The sequence below is a fragment of the Enhydra lutris genome, unplaced genomic scaffold (assembly GCF_002288905.1).
Source record: "Enhydra lutris kenyoni isolate GAN:26980312 unplaced genomic scaffold, ASM228890v2 scaffoldscaffold12, whole genome shotgun sequence".
Lineage (NCBI taxonomy): Eukaryota > Metazoa > Chordata > Mammalia > Carnivora > Mustelidae > Enhydra > Enhydra lutris.
The window spans coordinates 22,773,983-22,797,892 of record NW_019154096.1 but is presented as its reverse complement, the minus strand read 5'-3'; the positions used below and the strand labels follow the sequence as shown (position 1 = coordinate 22,797,892).

The 23,910-nt window shown below is 39.1% G+C and overlaps 1 protein-coding gene across 1 annotated transcript in view; it reads right to left on the bottom strand.

Moving 5' to 3' along the window:
* Positions 1-8,967: 8,967 nt before the first annotated feature.
* The window catches only part of LOC111145080 (myopalladin), a 97,511-nt gene continuing 82,568 nt past the window's right edge, over positions 8,968-23,910 (bottom strand). Inside the window, exons 14-20 of the mRNA XM_022499705.1 lie at positions 23,348-23,497; positions 21,991-22,073; positions 20,653-20,779; positions 19,253-19,460; positions 17,383-17,548; positions 12,723-12,856; positions 8,968-9,749 (exon numbers count right to left, since the gene is read on the bottom strand). Of these exons, the coding sequence (XP_022355413.1) occupies positions 9,580-9,749; positions 12,723-12,856; positions 17,383-17,548; positions 19,253-19,460; positions 20,653-20,779; positions 21,991-22,073; positions 23,348-23,497 (1,038 nt within the window). The 3' untranslated portion in view covers positions 8,968-9,579. The remainder of the gene's footprint in view (positions 9,750-12,722; positions 12,857-17,382; positions 17,549-19,252; positions 19,461-20,652; positions 20,780-21,990; positions 22,074-23,347; positions 23,498-23,910) is intronic.

Genomic DNA, 23,910 nt, shown 5'->3' with positions numbered 1-23,910 from the left:
TTAAGATTCATATATTATTTTACATAATAGATTGTAGATTATCAAAACACTTAAGAGTTGCTACAATATTCTATACTGTACACATTTGAAAAATCTGTGTTCTTTCTAGTTTGACAATAAGGCATATTGAAATTCAAAAATATTCTTTTACCTGGGCTCCCTTTTAAAAAAAATCAAATATTATCAAGCACCTACCCACACCCAGGCTTACTCAACACCACCCTTGTCCTTGGATATGCAGCCAGGATGAACACACGTACTAATGAATAAGCAGTCCTAAACTGAGTATTGCTGAATACTTCAGTGGTGTAGCTCCAGTAACATACGCAAAAAGAACCCTTTAAGAGGGAGCATTAAAATAAAAGAAGACTCCCCTGGGCAGGTTTTCAGTTTGATTAGTTATTATATCTGGGCTCTTCCTAGGTGCTAACTGGAGGCCGTATCCCCAAACACCAGGGTCAGAAGTCTTAAAGAACCATATACAAACGAGCAGGCCTATCATGAGGGGAAAGACCATCCAAGCCAGTGGTTTTCAACCCTCACTGCTCATTAGAATCACACCTAGGAGTCTTGAAAAAATACCAAAGTCTGGGGTCCCCAGCTCAAGAATTGATTTAACTTCTCCAAGGTGAGGCTTGGGCATAGTTTGAAATTCTCCCCAGGTGATTCTAATGGACTGTCAGGATTAAGAACCACTTAACTGAACAATATGTCCAATGACACCATTAAGCTCATTACCCAAAACTGATTATATTGACTTCCAACTTTGGGTATTTGCAGATGTTAAGAGAATCTGACTATCTTTTTTAACATCCAATACAGCCAGTTTCTTAGTTAATGAGGTGGCCTTTATATTAATGAGGATCTAAAATTTTTGTTAGATATGAGCCAGATAGAATGTATTTGGGTTGTGGTTGGTAGAACTGTAGGATTCAACAATTAAGGCTCAGTTAAACTTAAATTTTGCCATCTTCCAGTAAAAGCAAAGTGCTGTTTTGGACTGAATTTGACTACCCCCTGCTCTGCTTAGAGATACCTCTTTTTGCTAACTACAGTGAAAACAACTTCAAAGTGCACATAAAACCATAAATATATGACTTGTCCTTTTACATGGGTATACACCAATTCCCTTCTAGGGTCATGAATACAAGTGGGTACAAGCTTTAATAATTGTTGTGTAGAAGTAACACTGGTCTTTAAGGTTGCTATTTTAAACTGGCAGTGTATCCAAAAAATACCTGAGCTGAAAGAAAACCACTGAAAGCAAGAATTTACCTATCTCACATACATAGTCTGGAACCAAGCTACAAAGCAAAACAAACCCAACAATTAATTGAGGATAAATAAAATTTTATTTAATGCATAAACAGTCCATCACATCCTCTAAATTTCTTTTTTAAAATATCCAGGTTGAATTAAATACTGGTTCTTAATTTTTATTTTTTCTTCTAACTGCAAAGTTTCCAAACAAAGCACAACCCCTAACAAATCTTTAAGAAAGCACGACTAAGAAACAGTAACAATATCATGGAGATGACTGGTCTACTGGAATACAGTACCACATACCTTTTGAAGAAAGACACAGTTTATGCTCACAGACATTTGGGCGTAAGTGATCACTTGTTTTCAGTTCCACAGGTTATCTAACATGCATGATCCAGAAGAACAGGAATAAAAGCCAAGATCCATTAATTGCTTTTTAGTAATGGAAGCAAAACATACAGTTTTATGTAATTCGCACATTTCAAAATGGCTGCTATAATGGTTTTTCCATTAGGATTTCAATAAGCAAAAAAGTACTTTAGAAAATAAGTTGACTCGAGCTTCCTAAGATGGAAGCGTACCATGTTTGTTAGAGGCAACTCTTGATTGTGATTGAATTATGTTAGCTGTGGGTGCTCCGTGCCTCAACTGAAGTCTGTGTGTGTGTGTTCATGTGCATGTGTGTACATGCTTGTGGATATATGCGCATGTGTGTACATTCTTGTGGATATATGTGCATCCCTTGTCAGTCCTCATGGCTGAAATGAATCACTGGGGTTAAATTCAGACTTGATGTAGCTGAGAATGCAAAAACAGTGGCCAAAGGCTACGCTCATTTTTGTGGGTCTTTATCTGTCTGTTACCCTAAGTTGATTCATTTCAACATAAGGTCATTGACATGCTAGCATGGAACGTTTTTTCACTGGGGTCTGGAATAGTACAGTGAAGTTGTCCTGAACTGCTTAAGCCAGAAAGGAATACAGAAACTCTTTTGCTCTTTCTCTGTGGTCTGCAGAGTCATTTCCACTAACCTCATTCGGGGACACAGGAGTCAGAGTTCCTGTTGGCTATTCTACCTATGCCAAAATGAATTTTCCTGGAATCTGCCTGCAGAAAGCTGATAGAATATTTTTTGAATTCATCTGGTTTTTCTCTAGATTCTTCTTTTAACTGCATACCATCTAGAAGAAGATTCCACCATTATGTACTACCCTTCTAAAGAGAAACAAAGTCATGGGGCAGGAAAGAAATGCGAACCTTTAAAGCAAATTTAACTACTTACTTTGGAGAAAAATATTTTAAATGTTTCCTTTGGAATAAAAAAACCGCTATTACTTTTTTTTAGGGTCTCCAAGTAAATTCTTCATAATTGTTTGTTTATCCTAGCCTCCATCCTGGAAAAGGTGAAATCAAGTATTTTGTTTACAGATAAAGAAACAAGAGACCTCAGAGTTACAGAAAAATCAGAGAATGTGTCTGATATTCATCTGAATTATTAAAATCCCTCTTGAATTCCTAGGAATTCACCTAAGAATGCCTAGAAATAAAGAACTTCCCTAATACTGCTAAGTATTTTACAGATTTTTCAATCTCAACAGAAAGGTAACAAATGGAGAAGAGTAGGTTAAGAAATTTAATGCTGAAGATTGGAAAAGTAAGTGAGAATCAGAAAAGAAGATAAAGTGTCTCTGAAATAACAATACTGAAAAAGTAAAATTTAATTTACCCATGTGCATTAAAAAAATGCAGTTGCATGCAAATGATTTCATTTGTATTATTTGAGAGGTTTAACTCTCCCTTAACACAGTAAAACTGTTTATACTCTGTACACATACACATTTAGTAATCTTTTGGTAGTAAATGCTGTAGTCAATATTAGCATATAATTCACTGAATTCTTGCACTATTAATTGTGGGAAAATTACAAGAATCTGCTAGTTTGCAGATAACTCACTGAATCTGTGAAAAGCATCACGTTCTTTGGAATTTCGGAACGTTGAACAATTCACTCTTACCATACTATATGAAAATAACTCATGTTTCTTATGGTTATAAAAACACTTCTTTTTTTTTTTTTTAAAGACTTTACTTTTAAGTAATCTCCACAACCAATGTTGGGCTCACAGTCACAACTCTGAGATCAAGAGTTTCATTTGCCACCACCTGAGCCAGCCATGTACCCCCAAACCCCTTTTTATTGTATCTCCATTAATTTTCAGTCTATACTGGTCAAGCTTCTCCACCCCCATCTTTCCCATCTTTAAGTCTCATTTTTTAATGTGTCTGTTTTCAGTTAGAAGGCAGAATGAATTTTTATCTAAGAGATTTAACATTCTATAAGAAGTCTACTGGATTTGCTGGATATTTTAAGAAGATTAAAACCTAGTTATCTTTCTGTTGCTCTGTTGATATTTAATCAGCTTGTAATTCATGTTGTAACATACAATTTGAAAAAGAATATTTTTACAAAATCACTTCCAAGTGTCAAATATACTTATACATTAAAAAATTGGTTGAATCACCATCACAAAGTTTAAACCTGGAAACTAGAACTGTTTTCTTCATTTTAAAGAAAAATATACATTTACTTTGACCTTAGAATATTTGTTGTCAAATAGTGTTGAACTCTTTTAGTTTTTATTGTTAGGGAAACATTTTCTATTTATTCATGTGATAAAATCTTCCAGTAAAGTAGTATTTTTATGCCTCTACACTACAGCCATTCTCTTTATGCTTACTCTCAGCATTTTTGGCCCAATTCTCAGAGGACTGAAAGTGTGTTCTTTCTCTATTTCTTGCAATTTCAAGGCTACTGCTTTTTGGAGTTTGAGGTGGCCATTGTTTACATATTAACAAAAAGCAGCCTGTTTATCATTCTATAATACCAAGTGTGCTAGCTAATATAATTAGAAATAGGAGGCAAACATAATTTCAACAAATATGCATTTTTTTTGCACTGTACAGATTTTTAAAAACATGGTATTAGCAACTTTTTTTTAGCATAGTGATGACCACTGCATTGTCAAAGTTTAGAAGATGTTTGGCATTCTTCAAGCAGTGTTTCAGTAATTAACTTTCTAAAATCTTGATCCACGTAAAACAAGAAAAGGCGATTAGTGGTGAAAAGGACTTCAAAAAGCTTCTTGTAATTGAAGTAACTCTTAGTCTTACTGGTAAGGCACATTGATTTTCTACTCAACCATCAGCAGAAATACTTTGAGGCCAGGTTACCCAAGGACCCTGGAAGGGACCTTGAATAAAGGTCATTATTAGGAACTTTGCCTTTGAGTTTACAACCAATTCATAAATAGCCTAAATACAGACTCAGGCCAGGATCTCAGCTTGGAAGGTACTTTGGGAGTGTGTGGGGAGGAAGAAGACAGGAGGAGGTTTTGATCAACAAGAATTTGGATGTCTGACCCAGTTAGTATTCTAGACCTCCCCTCCCAACCTGAGTTTTTTTTGTTTGTTTGTTTTTTGTTTTTTTTTTACTTTGTCAGCAATTCTGTCAATTAGAAGTTGATGGGAGTAAGAAGGCAACTGCTTAAAAAGAATGCAGCCCCTCTATGAAGTTAAAAGACCCTCAGGTAATCAGAATTCGTTCAGTTGGACTGCTTTCTTCTGACCATCGGCCTGAGATGCCTGGAACTGGAGTTAGGTCATTTTGGAGCATGCAGCATGCCGACAGGCTGAGATGGGATGGGTTACCACAGAGGGGGGTTATAGGACATGGAGCACAGGGCATCTGGGGAGAAAAACACAGAATGGGGGATAGATGCAAAGAACCTTAGACCACATGATAGACACAAAAAAGGAGGAAGTAGTCTCTCTTCTCCTCTTATGTTATGAGCTGCTTTGCCTGGATCCTGTTCTTGGGACCATCACCCAATCAGGTGTAATAGATATTGTAACTCAGTAATGAATTAAATTGGGTTTACTGAGTTCACTTGGGAATCTAGCATTGTGTTTTGGGTGTAAGGAAATATATTCTGAGTTTTAAACAACCAGTTTACAAGTGAACATCTGGAAAGCAACCCATTTGTCATTTGAGGATTATTCAAACTAACCTGTCCCTATAAAAGTCAGCTTTTGACTCCTATAGGCATTCTTCTCCGTGGTTCGTTTCATCCAGAGCTCTAGCTCTATCTACTGCTGGTCTCTCAACTATTCAATTTCTCATTGAATGCTTACAAAAATTAAGTGAGGAATAAAAAGAGAAGGGTGCATTGATCCCCATTTCCACAACTAATCAAATTGCTAAAAGCCCTTCAAATTATTTGGAGAGGAGAGTGCTTATGGGACCTGTGTGACTTTTAGAAACAAAGGACCAGACAAATTGCATCAACTTTCTCTCCTTCCCTGGTCCGTTTTTGCAGGTTTTGAGCTTCCTCTGGGGGCTTTATGAATGCTACATGTCTAATGAGTGTTGCACAAAATAGGAGGGTCCAATAAGGCCAAAGTGTGTGTTTATTTCTACTTTCTAGGCATGCATTGCATGTACCACAAAGGGGAGTATATTCTTCACCAGGTGCCCAAACTACAGCTTTCTGCTCTCTGCATCCCCTTGGACCTTTCTGGGTAAGTTCTGAAATTACTCTCCGTAGATGCGGCTGCTCTTTGGAATCACCTGGGAAGCTTTCATAAATCCTGATGCTTATGCCACAATTCCGGAGCTTATGACTTAACTGATTTGGGGTTGTGGCCTGGGTATCAAGATTTTTAAAAGCTCTTCAGGAGATTCCAATATGCAGCCCAGGTTAAGAACCACTGCTCTAGTCTCAGTTCGCTTTATATGGGAACATACTGACATACCTAGAAATTTGAAGTTCAGTTTAGGTCAATGAATATTTATCGAGTGCCTACTCTGTATAAGGTACATGACAAACTTTGACACAGTCCATACCAACAGTAGCTAAAACCTAGTGTGGGCAAGACTGGCTAGTGCAAGCAGAGGGGACAGGCAGGTATAGAGAGGCTATATTTTATATAAAATACGACACAAGGCCATCTTTTCTTCTTCCAGATTCAAGAAACTTGCTATAAGTTTTCAAAGAAAGTACAATGTATTTGGGTGGGGCCTGGGGGATCAGAAAATAGTTCCCAGAGGCAGTGGCATTTTTAGATGGGCTTTAAGGAACAGATAAGATTGCCATGGGTAGAGGCTGGGGAGAGAGAGTCTTCCAAGGCAGAAGTGACAGAGAGGCATTGTGCAGGAAAGCAGGGGCCTATGTTAGGTTTGCTGCCATATTGGGTGTGTTTTCTGAGGAACGGGTTGAAAAGTTTTGGCATCATATTGGAACAAGCCTTGAATACAACAGGGCAGAAGAGGGGGTACCTGATTGGCTCCAGGGAGCCACTGGGGGTTTGAAATTGGGGAAGAGTATGAGTAGAGCAGTACTTCAGGAAGAAAGAGCTGACACTGAGATCTGGGCTGGATTTGAATGGGAGAAATGTCAGGAACAGAGGCAGAAAGGCCACTTAGAAGTCCTTTGTTATGGTTGAAATCAGAAATATTGAGGGAAATTAATAAAGTAATGCAAGTCTGAACTGGAGAACTGCAGGGGGATGGAAAGGAAGGGCTGAATGTAGAAGAAATAATAGAATTAATGGGAGCTGTTGATCGATTGGTGAGAGGAAGCAAAAAATGACTTGGATGCTTTTTATCTGGATTGCTAGGAATGTGATGGTGCCATTAGTAGAAATCATTAAGCGAGGCTGAAGAATGATTTATGAAAGGGAAGATGATGAATCTGATTTGGGACATTTGAGTCCAAACATATCCAGCCGAACCAAAATTTCTTATATACATATCCCTCATTATAATTGACTTCTAATGGAATTCTCAAAGCAGGGAACTGATTTGTTCAACACAGTGAAGGACTCTGCCTCGTAGGAAGCATATGGCATTGTCTGGAGACATTTTGGATAGCCACACGTGGGGATCAGCTGCTAATTCTACTGACATCCAGTTAGAGGCCAGTGATGTTACCAAACATCCTGCACTTTGCAGGACAGCCCCTGCAATGAAGAACAATCCACCCCACAAGGTCAATAATTCCGAGGTTCAGAAACCCTGCATTGACATAATCCAGTGTCTCCAATTTCAGGAATTTTTAGGTTTCTTATATTTTAGGTAAGACAGCGCCATCCAGTGGTCAAGTATAATACTCATCCTAATTCTCTGGTGAACACTAAAAGGCAACAGATAAAAAGTATTTAGAAAGCTAAGACATAGAGAGGTGAAAAATATCCTTTCATAGGAGAACTCCTTAGGGTTTACAGAAGTAGATGTGATAGGAAGGTCAGGTGAATGACCGAGAAGGAACAATCCTGGAGTTAGAAAGTCCTCTTTGGGTAGAAAAGATTTCATAATAGAAGCCAACCCGGAAACAATATTTTATAGGATGCATTCTGCATGAAACGTATGCTGTCATTACAGTTGCCTGTATTTTTAGTATTGCTCCTGAATACATGAAAAAAGAAAACAAAAATCTAATAATTTCACTGAATAATTGACTGAAACCTTTATTTCTTAATGATGTAACCTGTGGCATTTGTTTCATTAAGAAATAAAGATTGAAAATATTAAGATGATTTTAGAGTCATAAAAAATATAGGGTGAAGAGAACTAGAAACTTCTATTTGATAAAGAATAGATTTTTTTCCCCCCCAAAGCAGCACTCTTTATGCCTTACATCTTACCTCCCCTACTAGATTGTAAGCTCCCTGAGGTCAGGGACTGTGTCTTATTCATAAAAGTCTCTAGCATAGCATCTTATACAGAGTAGACACACAAATGCTTTTTTTGAGTGAATGAATTTATTTTTATACTGGTAGTCCTTGCCTTGAAGTGGAGAAAATTTCAAACCTTTCTAAACAACTACTATTTGTTCATTGGAGTTAGATACTAGCTGAGGGTGCCTGGCTCAGAGAACACCAGACACCCTGCGCACCAGGAATTGGTAACAGACACCTCCAATTCATTTCACAGGGGAGTCTGGAGCAAGCTGTGCTGTGATGACCATTCCCAGGGCAGTTTTTGGATTGCTGTGTGAATTGCAGATTTCTCTATCTAATATAAGATTCATTTATCCAACAAATATCTATTGAATGTCTACGCGGTGCTAAGCACTCTTCTAGGCACTGGGGATAATCGTAGTGAATTTATTTCTAAAAATTGCTTAAGAAGCAGGTTTTGAATAGGTGGGTTAGAACAAAGATGCATATTCCCCTTTCCTCCCACTTTCCTGGTTAGCATGATTTTTTTTTAGCATGATGTTTTCCATATAGAAAATGCAAATTATCTGAAACACAGTTCATACCTATTAAAGATGTCTCCTTCCACACCCACTGCTCTTCTAGGGCAAGTGAAAAACAACACTCTCCCATCACTTCCTTTCCTTGTTGGCATCCCTTCCTCCCTCACTGCCTCATACACTTCCAGCCTTTTGGGGAGACAAGAGGGGCAGATGATGATGACTTTCGCATATTTTGCAAGCGGCAATTGAAGCTAGTAGCTTTAAAAGTGACCCCATAGAAGCTTTAGCAACCTTTTAGTTCTAGAATTTGGGGATGTATAAAGTCAGAAAGCAAAACCACTTGCCATTATATCCAAAAGAAAATGATGCAGACAGGCTAATGGGGCCTTGTTTTGGCTATCGAACAAGTGCGTTGTGCAATATTGAGGGTTTCAGTGAATTTTTTGGTATCTCAAGCACATTTTGGCACCTTAATACGTGGCTCAGTACACTCAGGATAAGTAAATCAAAAGTGCTTCTCCACATCTGTGAGTTGTATGGCACAATCTCTTAAGGCTAAGTAGAAGCTGATTAAATGAATCCATCAAAACTACTGCTATGGATTTAACTGATGAAAGGTAATGGAGACCTCCCCACCTTTTTCCTTTACATTGTTTGGTGAGTTAGTGATTCCTAAGGTCACTACTGTCTAACTCCTTTCAGCCCAAACATATGGCCCCTCATTACTCCTAATAGGGCCTAAATATCCCTAACATAGCAGGGGACAGGGGAGCATGCTAGCTTTCTCCCAAAGCAGTGGATGACTTCATGACATCTTTGGTTCATCTGTTATCGTCTTCTCACATTTTTGTTGGAATCTTTAAAAGGCACAGCCCTACATCTTTCCCCTAGCTGAGACAGCAAGAGTCCCCAGCTGACTTATTTGAAGCACTTCTTGCCACGGGTCCAGCAGCATGGGAACTCACTCAAATCCAGTTGCTTGGAAACCGCTGTGTCTGGCTTGTCCTCCTTCCCCCTCCACAGTCTGCCCCCTTACACAGCCGGCACCCAGACATTCCTAAAGTTCGTCACTCTCCACTACACTCCGAGAAGAACATGAATACACCATTGTGCTTTCCGTGGAGGAGAAGGCAGAGAAAATGTCAAGTCCTTTGCTGGTGAGAGATCCGTAGCGACTGCCAGTGGGCCGGACCGACATGGGCGGTGGGATCTGCTGGTGCCACTGAGCTGGAAAATGGACCGAATAACATGTTACAATCAAGGGAATGCAGTCGAGTGGGTACAGGCCAGGGGTGTATTCTGTTCTCATTCAAACACTTTCTGTGAAATATATCTGGGTCTGAAATGCGTCATTTGCAAAGAACAACAACAACAAAAATCTCTCCTTCTCTGCCAGGAATAGGCAAACTGGGCTGGTGAACCTCTTATGCTCCTAATTCCAAAACCCACAATCTGGGACTATAAGAGTAGCTGTACGGGGAACGCCTGGGTGGCTCAGTTGGTTAAACATCTGCCTTCAGCTTGGGTCATGATGCCAGGGTCCTGGGATCTGGTCCTGGGATCAACTCCCGTGTCAGGCTCCCTGCTCAGCAGGAAGCCTGCTTCTTCCTCTGCCTGCCCCTCCCCCTGCTTGTGCCCTTTCTCTCTCTCTCTGACAAATAAATAAATAAAATCTTAAAAAAAAAAAGAGGGGCACGTGGATGGCTCAGTCAGTTAAACATCTGTCTTTGGCTCAGGTCATGATCTCAGGGTCCTAGGATTGAGCCCCGTATCAGGCTTCCAGCTCAGTGGGGAACCTGCTTCTCCCTCTGCTGCTCCCCCTGCCTGTGTTCTCTCTCTGCCTCACTCTTTCTCTCAAATAAATAAATAAGTAATCTTAAAAAATAAAAAGAGTAGATGTATAGGGTGATTTATCAAAATATCTCCTCTTACGTCCCCTCTCACTGATCTAGCATGGAGTCTCCCAGGGGCAGTGTAGAAAGAGCTGTAGGCTCTCAAGGGCAGGTACCTTAGAAGGCAGAGACAAGAAACCTGAGGTAATGGAAGCCAAAAGACAGGTCCAGACCTCCAAAAGTACCTGTCCCACACCCTAATCACTAATCAGCCACTACCCATCCACCCCCTTATTCAGGTTCTAATGAGTTTATAGCAAGAAGACTGAAAAGTAACTTATGTGCAATCAACCATGATTCAGGGACAAAAGAGAATGTATTAGAATTTCCGTGTTCAGCAAACATTGTCTAAAGGAGATGATCCTTAGGCTTGAACATGCCTGAATGAAATATCCATCCAAATTGCTTTGTCCCTCCTGTTGTGTCTGATCCAGAAATTTCGAAGCAGTCTTCTCATTAGGTTTCCAGGGACCTTGGTGTGGAGAAGGGGGAGCACCAGCTGGGGAAACTGGGTACTCTGGATCCTAGAAAGCTATGGACCTATTGAGCATTCTTTTACAAACTGGACCTTTGTTGATTTCATTATTTTGAATCAGTTTTTTAGATAATAATCAGTTTTTAGATAATACTCAGATTATCAGTTTTTTAGAAATACCTCTGAATGGGTGGATAAATTCAAGTTTTGAAAGCAACCGAAGTGAGGACAAAACTTACAGTGATTCCACTGAAGAGCAGGCCCTCAATGAGGCCACGGTGAATAGTCAAGTCTCTGCTCCAAACCTTTTAACCAGACTATTACAGTTGCTTCTATCAGAAGCTCTACTTTGGGTGAGAGAGGGGAGCCTACCTGCTGTTCCCATTCCTTAGACAGGCAGGAAATGGTGGTGATGGTGGTGGTGAAAGGGTAGGGGATTGATTTCAGCCCAAGTCCTCTATCCCCTCCTCCATTCCCAAGTCCTAATCAAGGAAACAGCACCCCCTGTTGTTGGTGCTGCTCAATCAAGACAGGAGCCTGGGAGAGGTGAGTCTGGAAAACTGAACTGGGAGGTGGAGAGCAGGATTGGGACAAGATTTATCAGTTTCAGGACTTATTGGTACTGAGTTTCTTAGTTGGAGAGCTATCTCCCTCTGAAATGGGGAAGTGGATGAAATGGATAGGGGACTTAGCCTAGGTTAAATATATCGATGGCCTCTCTCTCCCCACCCCCTCACCAGGGGAAAGTACGTTAGAGTCAGCGTCCCTCACAGTTGAATTTCTTTTCAAGTCCAAAGATAAGGGAAAATAATCGAAGGACTATATATTGCCACCAAATATTAGACCTAGGGAAAAAATAGCAGGCCAAGGCTTTTCCTGTATGGTACTAAGAAAAGGGAATTCCTAGTATGTACCTATGAATAGTTGGGACCTCAGGTTCTAGACACAGTGACTTACTTGTTATTCTGGTTGCTCATGTTGAACCAGTAATGATTAAGAAATTTATTAATTATTAAATTACTTTAAAAAATTTTTTAAAGGAGAGGAAGAAAAAGAATCACCCTTTTGGATTAAGGAGTGTGCCTCCAAAAAAATACCAGTTAATGTCAAAAGTATAGAGAAGAAAAGCAGAGTACATTACATTACATTAATAAAGATTAGCTTGTTAAATTCTTTTGAAAATTAGAAACATAGCTCAAAGGAATGATACAAAAGCCGGCATTTGTCTCCTGGCTATAGACACATAACCTCCCTGAGTCTCAGTTTCTTCAGCATTTAGAGGAGGGTGACAACAGTTGCAATAATTGGGAGGGTCTAAGGATACCATTTTGTAAATTACAAGTCATTATACAAACATCATTTGATATTATTGGGACAGCTCTCTATTATTAGTCTGGTTGTGGGATTGGCACCATAAGTATTTGTGGAATGAATTAACAGATGAATGGGGACAGGAAAATTCTGCTGGGTGGAGGTATGCTTGGGAGGAGTGACAGGCAGTGGGGATGGAGTTCCAGTGGGTGGCCTACGGTATTAAGGAGACAACAGGAGATGTTGGATGATCAAAAGCATAAACACAGTTAAACTCTGAAATAATTGTAATTCCTAACATTATAGGACATTTTTTGGAAGAAGCTTAAGCTCAAAGTAAACTGCAAAAGTGTACAAAAGCCCTGAGGTGACTAGGATGAAATGATTTTAAAAATCCATTGCTTAAGCACTAAAATATAGTCTAATGAGTTCAGTTATGGAAAAATACCATACCTATCCTTAAAAAAATTGCTTTAAGCTGTCTATCACACACAGATGTTTAACTGAGGACATTACACCTACCATATATATCCAGCCTCGCAGTGCACGACACAATGCCAGCTTCATTCTTGGCTGACAACGTGTACCATCCAGCGTCGGATTTCTTGGCTGGCTGAATGAGGAGGCAGACATACCCTGTTGTGTCCTGGTGCATACTGGAGAAAAAAGAGAACATATCTGCATTGTACCTGGGGGCAGAGAAGGCCTTGAGTGGTTCAGGGTTCAGGGAAACTCTTGGGGCAAATCCAGCAGTACAGCATCTCCTCTCCTCCCTGACCCTAAGGGGAGGGATGGGCAAGTCAGCTTAAAGCAATTACCAAAGGCAAACTGAACAGTGGAATGGAGTTACAAAAGAGCAGAAGTTAACCCAGTGAGGCCCAGAGGAGGGTTGACAGCCAGAGACCCATTCTTGCCCTCCCCACTGCTCCACTACTCTTGGAATTGTACTCCTCACCAGAAGGGCCCCCATTTGTCACAACCAAAGTCCAGAAAAATCTCTCTTCCAAACCAGATTGGACACTCAGGCATAGATGTATTGTTAGCATGGAGGGGTTATTTCTTAATATAACCAATTGGGCACGTGTAGGATTTAGTTTAATACAGTTCAGGAGCAAATTCCTTCCGTTTCATCTACATCAGTAGTTCTTACCCTTGGCTGCATATTGCAGTCTTGGATAATTACACTAGAACTTCAGGCTGGGTTTAACATGCTATGTTAATTATTATTATTATTAATGCCCAACATAGAGTTTGAAATCATGACCCCAAGATCAAGAGTGGCATGTTGTACTGACTGAGCCAGCCAAGCACCCTAACACGTTACATTAATTTAGAAGGAAGCATTAATTCAAGAATATTTTCTGTGCTTGCATGAGTTTTACCAGAAAAAAATTCTCAACCTATATATATGTAGACTTCTTAGATGCCAAAATCCTGTAAAGTTTGACAGCTAAACATCCTCTGGAACAAATTCAGTTTACTGTGAAGAAATAAATCTCAGTAGAAACTTTTGTACATAAGCTGCTTTTGTTTGCTTGCCCCCTCGTGGCATAAAACCAAAATGGCAAAGATAAGGTTGATTAGAGGAAATCTAGCAAGGGACCCATTTTTGGAAACCGGATCCTGAGTTATTTTGAAAATAACCATGTTGTGATGGATAGAAAAGGAGTTACTGCCTTAATGTTTTGTTTTGCTTTATTTTATTTTAGCTTTTTACCGTCAAAGGGATTTCCTGGATACTAATATGACTGAAGATATGTAACAAAAAATATGCAGGATCCTCACAAATTCCTTATACATTTTAAACTTAAAAATTAAAGTTTTAACAAAATCAGAAACGAGAGAGAAGAACTAACAACCAATACCACAGAAATACAAAGGATTATAAAGGAATATTATAAAATATTAAATGCCAACATTGGACAACTTAGAAGAAATGGATAAATTCCTGGAAACATATAACCTCCCAATATTGAATCAGGAAGAAATGGAAAATTTGGACAGACTGATTACCAGCAATGAAATAGAATCAGTAATAAAAAATATGCCAACAAACAAAAGTCCAGGACCAAATGGCTTTGCAAGTGAATTCTAAGAAAATTTTAAAGAAGAGGTAATACCTATTCTTTTCAAAATATTCCAAAAACCAGAAGAGGAAGGAAGACTTCCAAATTCATTCTATGAGGCCACCATTAACCTGATACCAAAACCAGATAAAGACATGAAAGAAAGAAAGAAACTAACAAACAAACTGCAGGCCAATATCTCCAATGAACACATATACAAAAATCCTCAACAAAATATTAACAAGCTGAATCCAACAATACATTAAAAAAATTCACCATGATCAAGTGGGGTTCATTCCTGGGTTGCAAGGGTGATTTAATATTTGTACATCAATCAACGTGATGTATCACATAAACAAGAGAAATGACAATAACCATATTATCATTTCAATAGGTGCAGGAAAAGCATTTTACAAAATAAACATTAATTCCTGATAAAAGTTCTCAACAAAGTAGGTTTAGAGTGAATAAACCTCAACATAATAAAGGCCTTTTGTGAAAAACCCACAGCAGACAGCATACTCAATGGTGTAAAATTGAAAGCTTTTCCACTAAGGTTAGGAATAGGACAAAGATGTCCACTCTCACCACCTTTATTCAGCATAGTACTGGAAGTCCTAGCCATAGCAATCAGACAAGAAAAAGGAATAAAAGAAATCCAGATTGGTAAGGAAGAACTAAAATTTTCACTATTTGCAGATGACATGATACTATATATAGAAAACCCTCGATTCTACTACAACTGATAAATGAATTCAGTAAGGTTGCAGTATTCAAAATCAATATACAGAAATCTGTTTCATTTCTTTTTCGTTTTTTTAACACTTTTTAAAATAAGCTCTATGACCAATGTATGCCTTGAACTCACAACCCTGACATCAAAAGTCGCATGCTCACTGACTAAGCCAGCCCGGCATTTCTATATATTAATTGCATTACTAGACACTAATAATTGTATTTCTATATATTAATAATGAAACATCAGAAAGACAAATTAAGAAAACAGTTTGATTTACAGTTGCACCAAAAATAATAAAATACCTAGGAATAAACTTGATCAAGGAGATGAAAGATCTGTATTCTGAAAACTATAAAACACTGATGAAAGAAACTGATAAAACAATGATGAAAGAAATTGAAGATGACACAAACAAGTGGAAAAATATTCCGTGCTCATGGGTTGGAAGAACCAATATTTTTAAATGTCCATATTACCCAAAGCAATCTACGGATTTAAGTGCAATCCCTATCAACAAATAACAATGGCATTTTTCACCAAACTAGAACAAATGATCCTAAAATTTGTATGGAACCACAAAAGACCCCAAATAGCTGAAGCAATCTTGAAAAGAAAAACAAAACTGGAGGTATCAAATCCCAGATTAAAAGTTATACTACAAAGCTGTAGTAATAAAAACAGTGTGATGCTGGCACAAAAACAGACCAATAGATCAACAGAACAGAATAGACAGTCCAGAAATAAATCCACAATTATATGGTAATTAATCTTTGACACAGGAGGCAAGAATATGCAATGGGAGAAAGACAGTCTCTTCAACAAATGGTGTTAGGAAAACTAGACAGCTACATGCAAAAGAATGAAACTGGACCACCTTCTTACAAAAATAAACTCAAAATGGATTAAAGACCTCAATGTTAGACCTGAAACCATAAAAAGCCTAGAAGAGAGCACAGACAGTATCTTCTCTGACATCAGCTGTAGCAACATTTTTCTAGATATATCTCCTGAGGCAAGAGAAATAAAAGCCAAAATAAACTATTAGTATGACATCAAAATAAAAAGGTTTCTGCACAGCAAAGGAAACAATCAACAAAACTAAAAGACAACCTACTGACTGGGAGAAGATATTTGCATATTAAATAGCTGATAAAAGGTTAGTATCCAAAATATATAAAGAACTTAATATAACTCAACACACAAAAATGAAATAATCCAATTTTAAAATGAGCAGACATTCCTCCACAGAAGACGTACAGATGGCCAACAGGTATATGAAAAGATGCTCGACATCACTCACCATCAGGGAGATGCAAAGCAAAACTACAATGAGATGCCAACCTCACACCTGTCAGAATGGCTAAAATCAACACAAGAAACAACAAGTGTTTGCAAGGATGTGGAGAAAAAGGAATCCTCATGCACTTTTGGTGGGAATGCAAACTGGTGTGGCCACTGTGTAAAACAGTATGGAGGCTCCTCAAAAAATTAAAAATAGAATCACTATATGATCCAGTAATTCCACTACTAGGTTTTTATGCAAAGAAAACAAAAATACTAATCCAAAAAGATACATGCTCCCTCATGTGTAGTGCAGCATTATTTACAATATTTATATTTACAATATATTTACAATAACCAAGATATGGAATTAACCCAAGTATACATTGATAGATGAATGGATAAAGAATGTATGTATATGCATGTGTGTGTGTGTATGTGCATGTGTGCGCGTGTGCGGGTGTGTACACAGAGGAATATTACTTAGCAATAAAGAAGAATGAAACCTTAACATTTGCAACAACACAGATGGATTTAGAGATTATAATGCTGAAAGAAGTCAGTCAGTCAGAGAAAGACAAATATCATATGATTTCACCCACATGTGGAATTTAAGAAAAAACAAAGGAACAAGGGAAAAAAAGAGACAATCCAAAAACCAGACTCTTAACTATAGAGAACAAACAGATGGTCACAAGAGGGAAGGTGGATGGGGGAATGGGTGAAATAGGTGAGGGGAATTAAGAGTATACTTATTGTGGTGAGCACTTAGTAACATACAGAATTGTTGAATCACTATATTGTACACCTGAAACTAATGTAACATTGTATGTTAACAAAAGTGAGTTTAAAAAAAAAAGCCCTGCTAATTAATCCTGAAAAAAATTAAGGTTTAAAACTGTGGGACCACTATACCATGGTCTGCCTTTCAGGAACAAGAAAGAATAAATTCTTGATATGCACAAAAACATGAACAAAACTCAAAGGCATCATGTTAAGTGAAAGAAGCAAGATTCAAAAGACGACAGACTTATTTGGGTACCCAGGATGTCCCACCAAGCTCAGAAGTCCCTTTGAACGCGGGAACGGGCTGTACCTGATCCTTTCTCGGGTGAAAGGGATGGTCTCATTGTCCTTCTTCCAGAAGAACACAGGTGGTGGCATGCCTATCACCCGGCACTCCAGCCTCACTGGGTGGCCTTCGGGAACTCCACTGTTCTGCAATTTCTCCAGGATCACAGGTGCTTTCTTCACTTCTTTGGCTGAATGAGAGAAGGGCCATTCTTGTTTGAATAGTAAGTGCCTTGAGGTTCATGCTTCAAACTCATTACATGTCTGGAACTTAGCAGAGTGGGCCCCCACCCACCTCACCTCCTCTTCAGCAAACTTCTCACACCCCATGGAAACTTGGATATGAAGTGAATATCATTGCTTTTATAAAAGCTCTGGAAGGGATGAAAAAAGGAAGGAGGGACTCTCTTTGCATATTGTGTGAGAGACAACACTCCAGGATCTGGGTGGCCCACTGGGCAGGTGTGGGGGGGGGGCGCAAATGGTGGGTATGGAATTTAAGGAGTCTCTTTTATTCCCAACAGTAAATTTTGAGAAACAACAGATTTTATGTACTGAATCTATCCTTTTTCTTTTCTAGAGGAGATGATTTTGTAAAAAGTATATTCATTTTCCCTCAAGTTTTATTTTGAAGAAGTTTATAGCTACAGGAAAAAAGCACACTACTTTTTTTTAAAGTTTTATTTATTCAAGTAATCTCTACACCCAACATGGGGCTCAAACTCAAGAGATTGAATTCTGAGATCTGAGATCAAGAGTTGCACTCTCCTCTGAGCCAGCCAGGCCTCAGAAGTACACTACTTAAAAACAAAACAAAAAAACCCCACCAAGTATGCTTCCTAAGGAAGCCTTTTTTTTGGTGGGGGGGAGGGCCAGAACCAGATAAGGCAAAGATACCTCATATTTCAGGATTCCAGAGTCAATATTTGCAAAATATTAGGGGGAAAAGTAAAAGCTTGCAATCAATATATCTTTGCAGGAAGAGCTTTTCCTACTCTGTTGGGTAAGAGAAAATTAAGAGTGAGAAAAAGAAAAAGATATATGGGGCGAGCAGTTACAAGCCTATAGAGAAGATAGTATGCCGACGTCCCCTGATTTCCTGTAAGGACCACACATGGGCGAAAGCTCAGCACTAGAATTCGTGTATCTAAAATCTAGTTCTGGTTGGACTCCTGCCCCAAGAGCAGGTATCAAGCAAGTGGTGATGACTTGTTGTCCTTTTTTGTAGGCATTACAGTGTTTTGTTCATATCGCCTTACAAGGTAAAGGTTCATTTGTTTAGTTATCAACTCAACATTTGCTGAGCACTGTGCATGTTCCCGGCACTGAGTCAGACATTAAAGAGACACAGAAAAAGTCAGAATGTCCGAGTTAGGAGATCATAGTTACATGGAAGGCTGCAAGTTCTCTGAGGAGTCTCTCCTTTTCTAAGTGCTAAGGAAGTGGAGGAGGATGTGCCTTGGTAGTGACATTTGAATTAAGCCTTAGAGAATGATGAGAGGTTCCTAGGCAAAGAAAGGTATATTCCAGGTAGAAGGATCAGTGAAGCAAAGGCATGGAAACTTGGAGTAGGGACAAGAATCTGGTGTGTTCCAGTAGTGATGAACGGTAGGGCAAGTGACTTGAATTTAGTGTAGTCAATATACTAATTAACTGATTAACTATTACAATGGCTCCCATATACTGCATGCATATATGTATAAGATGCCATATTATGTTTTTACTGATAGGTCTTTGTAAGCAATGTAGGAAGTATGGACCTTACTACAGTGAAGGAGAAATGGAGATGAAACTTGGTAGGGCAAAGGACTAAAGAATTCTGTCAGAGGTTGTGCTTATTTGGGCAATAACTTTAAAAGGGAGTTATGCTTGGGGGTCCCAGAAGCCAACCTTACCTACTACGGTGAGCTCCAGACTAAAGGAATTCTGTCCGGTTTTGTTGGTAGCAATGCATGTATAGGTCCCTGCGTCACGTTGAGTGAGCGGGTCAATGAGCAGAGAGTGGACTCCAGTCTCTCGGACCAACATCTTGTGGGAGGCGTCTGGTAGCACCGGTTGGCCATTGAGCAGCCACGTCAGCTCTGGGGGCGGTAAGCCACTCACCTAATAAATAACAGGACAGCTGAGGCAAATGACAGACTGATGACAAGCAGATTTATTTGGTGGCTGACTTCTTCATCCTTGTCTGGCACCAAGTAGTGAGAAAAAACATGGGGTGGAGAGAAACCTCTCTGTAGGGGCATCAGGACAAGAGGGGCTGGGTGAGTGGCCATATTAATTTAAATTGTATAGTAGTTTGACCCCAAATTCAGGGGATGATTATATTTTAGATTAGAATAAGTAAGAAATAAAAACTAAATGGATAGATAAAATAGGTCTGCTGTCAGTTTCACAGACGATATGTTGCTCACATACCTGAGAATCAGCGAGAGGCAACCAAGGAAAGGGCAGACAGTAGAGTTCTCAGACCTTTCTCTGTGTTACAATCATGTGGGGAGCATTTGAAAATCCCAATGTCCACTTACTATCTTAAGTCAGAATCTCTAGAAATGGGACCGGGATGGGAATCTTTCAGGGGTTAGGGTGGAAGAAGTAACAATCAATCCCGAATATTATTTAGGCAGCCGTTGGCAGAGTAAGAACCACCTCTACGAATGATTAACCTCAAGCCTTTACCATTTAGCATCTAAAAATTCCATAGCATTCTGAAACTTTGTCTGGAGGGCAAGAGGTGACCTAAGTTTCTCTTCATACTAAGGGATATCCACGCTGCTCAGCTGAACAGTTTCTGGCTGAAGAATTAGAATGCAATTTAGCAACAGCTAAAGCTGCTGGATGTTGGTTAGTATCAGAAACCAACTTCTGTTTTCATAAACCACCTCAGAGCCATCTTTTCATGACTATAATTTTTTCAAAGCCTATATGTCACAGACACTCACTTCAAGGATGCAAAAATCACACTTTTGGCATTATAGTAATGAAGACTTTCCCAGCACTACATGGAAAATGTCTGAATTACATCAGTTCCTTGGTTGTCTTTTACAAATGCAGGGTCAACTTGATACAACACCAATGTAATTTTATTAAGGTATAAAGACTTAAAAATTTCATCAAAAATTTTTTTTTGTCTGGGATTAAATGTTCTGAAAAAGCTTTGTGAGAAAAGAAGTGATCTCTTTCGCTTCCCCAGTCCCTCTTTCTCTAAACAAAACATAAAACAAATACAAACAAAAATGAGTCAAACAAATGCAAAATGTGAACAGATCTGGAACCAAGGATGAGGATTAGAGTCTACCTTACAGTCCAGCCGACAGAGGCGCCCCTCATGAGCTACCATATCCCCAGGAGCCTGCAGGAAATGTGGTCGGAAAAAGCGTTCCTGTAGGGGCTCTTTGTCTCTCTCTTGTGCTCGGGACCTTCCTCTACAAAAACAAGCAAGGTCAGGCATTAAACATAGAAACCAATCTATAAACCTACAACAGCAAGCATTTATACATGGCAATAGACCGTGGAGAACAGATATTTTGGGCGTGGGGTAGGGAAGGAGGCTGCTGGACTGTAAACAAATGATAAAATAATAAATAATGGTGTGAAGCTTATGTAAAAAGCAAGGTGGTAAGCATCTCATACCCTGTAGGATTATCTTATGAGATCTGTAATTAAATAAACAGGCTTTAGCTTCTTTCTCTCTGAAGTCATTCTGGGTTAAATGGCTCAGCTCCCCTTGCCTGGGCTTTGACCAGTTGTTCAAAAGTTTCAAAATAAACAAATAAATCAGTATTCAAGCCGAATCTCAAATGAGAGCCAACAGACAAGTCCTGTTTATTACCCAGAACAAGGCAGCTGCAATCCCTGTGTCTCTGAGTAATAAAATTTAACCTGGCTATAAATTATGGCAGACCATTAAAGATGATCAGGAACTTAAACTGGTTAAGACTGACCAACAGTAACAGCTGTTCTTGAAGGGAGAAAAAAAAACAAAAACGAAGAAGAAGGTATAGTTGCAGTGGTGATAAATACTGTATCTGAAACATGGGTCACTATTTTTGCTCCTTTGGTAAGTCAAATATAATTCATCCATGTCAGCAACTATGGAATGTTTTGCTAAGACTTTGTGGCACCATAAGACTCAAGGGGAAGCCAGGCTCTTAATTCTTAGTGGTTAGTAAAATCAAAGAGGGAGAAAGCCAATTGCTGTGTTAGAGTCAATTGTTATACTGGGGACAACAACAACAAAAGTATTCAATCTATAGACATAACCATTAGCAGTTTCTTTTTTTAAAAGAAAATATGGTAATTTAATTCAAGACTCTGGTTTATATATTATCTGCACAAGTGCTACTGATGGTCACAAATTTTAAGCCATCAAGAGTGTGTGACAGACCTGTGGGTCTCAAAGTTAATGTGCTTATAAGTCACCTAGGGATCTTATTAAAATGTAGTTTCTGATTCAGTAGGTCTGGGGGGGCGGTGCCTGGGATTCCACATTTGCAACAGTCTCCCAAGGGATGCTGATGCTGCAGGTTCAGGACTACATTTTCAGTAACAATTTGTAGACCCAACACTTTGATGCTCATTGTGGTAGGTGGGTGCTTGGGAGGGGCTCGAGAAGGGAGATTCTTACTGTCTTTACCTGTGAGACTGACCAGCAGATGTTAGTCGACTGCGAATGGGCAAACTTTGTACCATCAAGTGGCCAGAACAGCTGATTCGTCCCTGAAACAAAAATGAATTTAAAATAAGAGAATTCACCATTTTTTTTTTTCAATTTATATAAATTTTTCTGGACTGGAACCATTTTGAACCTTTTGGCCAACTATTATGAACAAGAAAACTTGGGGGTGGGGGATGAAAACAATAAAATATGACTCCTTAAATCACTGTTAATAGTCCAGGGAAGAGGGGCACCTGGGTGGTTCAGAGGGTTAAGTCTCTGCCTTCAGCTCAGGTCATGGTCCCAGGGTCCTGGGATCGAGCCCTGCATTGGTCTCTCCGCTCAGCAGGGAACCTGTTTCTCCCTCTCTCTCTGCCTACTGTTCTGCCTACTTGTGATCTCTCTTTCTGTCAAATAAATAAATAAAATATTTTTAAAAAATAGCCCAGGGAAGAAATTTAAAGAACATTGTGATGACTTTTATTTTGAGCTGAGAAATTCACAGAACACAAATGTAAAAAAAATTCAAATTCTTGTGCACTGAACATTATCTGCGGCCACATGCAGAGACTATGGCCAAGTATTTTATACTTTTCTTAATAGAGATTTATCCTCAAGACTAACATTTTATTTTATTTTTTTAAAAGATTTTATTTATTTATTTGACACAGAGAGAGAGATCACAAATAAGCAGAGAGACAGGCAGAGAGAGAGGGGGAAGCAGGCTCCCCGCTGAGCAGAGAGCCTGATGCGGGGCTCGATTCCAGGACCCTGAGATCATGACCTGAGCCAAAGGCAGAGGCTTAAACCACTGAGCTACCCAGGTGCCCCAAAACTAACATTTTAATAAGGAGAGTGGGTGAGTAGAAATTATAGCTCTATACTTTGTATTCTAGTAGTAGCTGAAGATATTTATTCTGTCATATCTTTTAGAGGAATTTTAAGTCTTGATCCTAAATCACATTCAGAAAAGAAAAGTGAGAGATTATGACTTTCTAACTTTTACCAAAAAAAAAAAAAAAAATCATTCTTTGATAGAATGATTTATAGACTCTTTAAGAGAGTCAATGAGTTGATAAACAAAAGATTTAGCCCAATAAATCTGGGACATAGTGAATGGATATTTCTAATGTCCTTTGACAAAGGCTCAGGGCTTGAGTGACCCATCCATGGCTAACTGGTCTTTTAAGCTGTGCTCTAGTTACACACAATCACAATGCTCCTCATTCATTTTCCTCAGCAATCCTTAGTAACTGGCACTTCTCAAGGTCTCATTCACAATGACATCAAGCGCTCCTTCCTCAGTGCAGCACAGCGCAGAACCCTGCTTCTCCACCTGGGGGTTGGCAGCCATGATAGTGTAGTTGCCGTCATCATCACCAGTGGTGGAGTCGATGTGCAGAGAGCACGTCCCATCTCCTTCTCGCCTCATTTTGCAGTGCTCATTTCTCTTTGAAATCTGCTTCCCATCTTTGAACCAGTAAACCTGCAATGAAAGATAATCGAGGAGAACATACACTGTTCTGCACATCTTTTGAGGATAATGAAGTAGGGAGTAGGGTGAGGCAACGGCGTCTCTGCAAGAGCCCCATCCCTTATAAAGCACTTAAAAAAATATTTTAAAAAGTGCCTGTGTAATAGGCTCCTGCACTTATACATATACAATACTTAAGTTAAAAATTCTGTATGATTTAGGATTGAGATAAAGCTTTTGACTCTTTTTATTGTACTTCATAATTACTTAAAAAGTCACCCCAAGGAATAGACACGTCTTCATAAACAAAATGATGAAAACCAGGAGCATGAATTCCACCCACCCCAATTTAGATAGGATAGCTTTTATCCTATCTAAAAGCTCAAGTCTTCTGCAGTCACAGATCTCCAGGTCTACAATAGCTC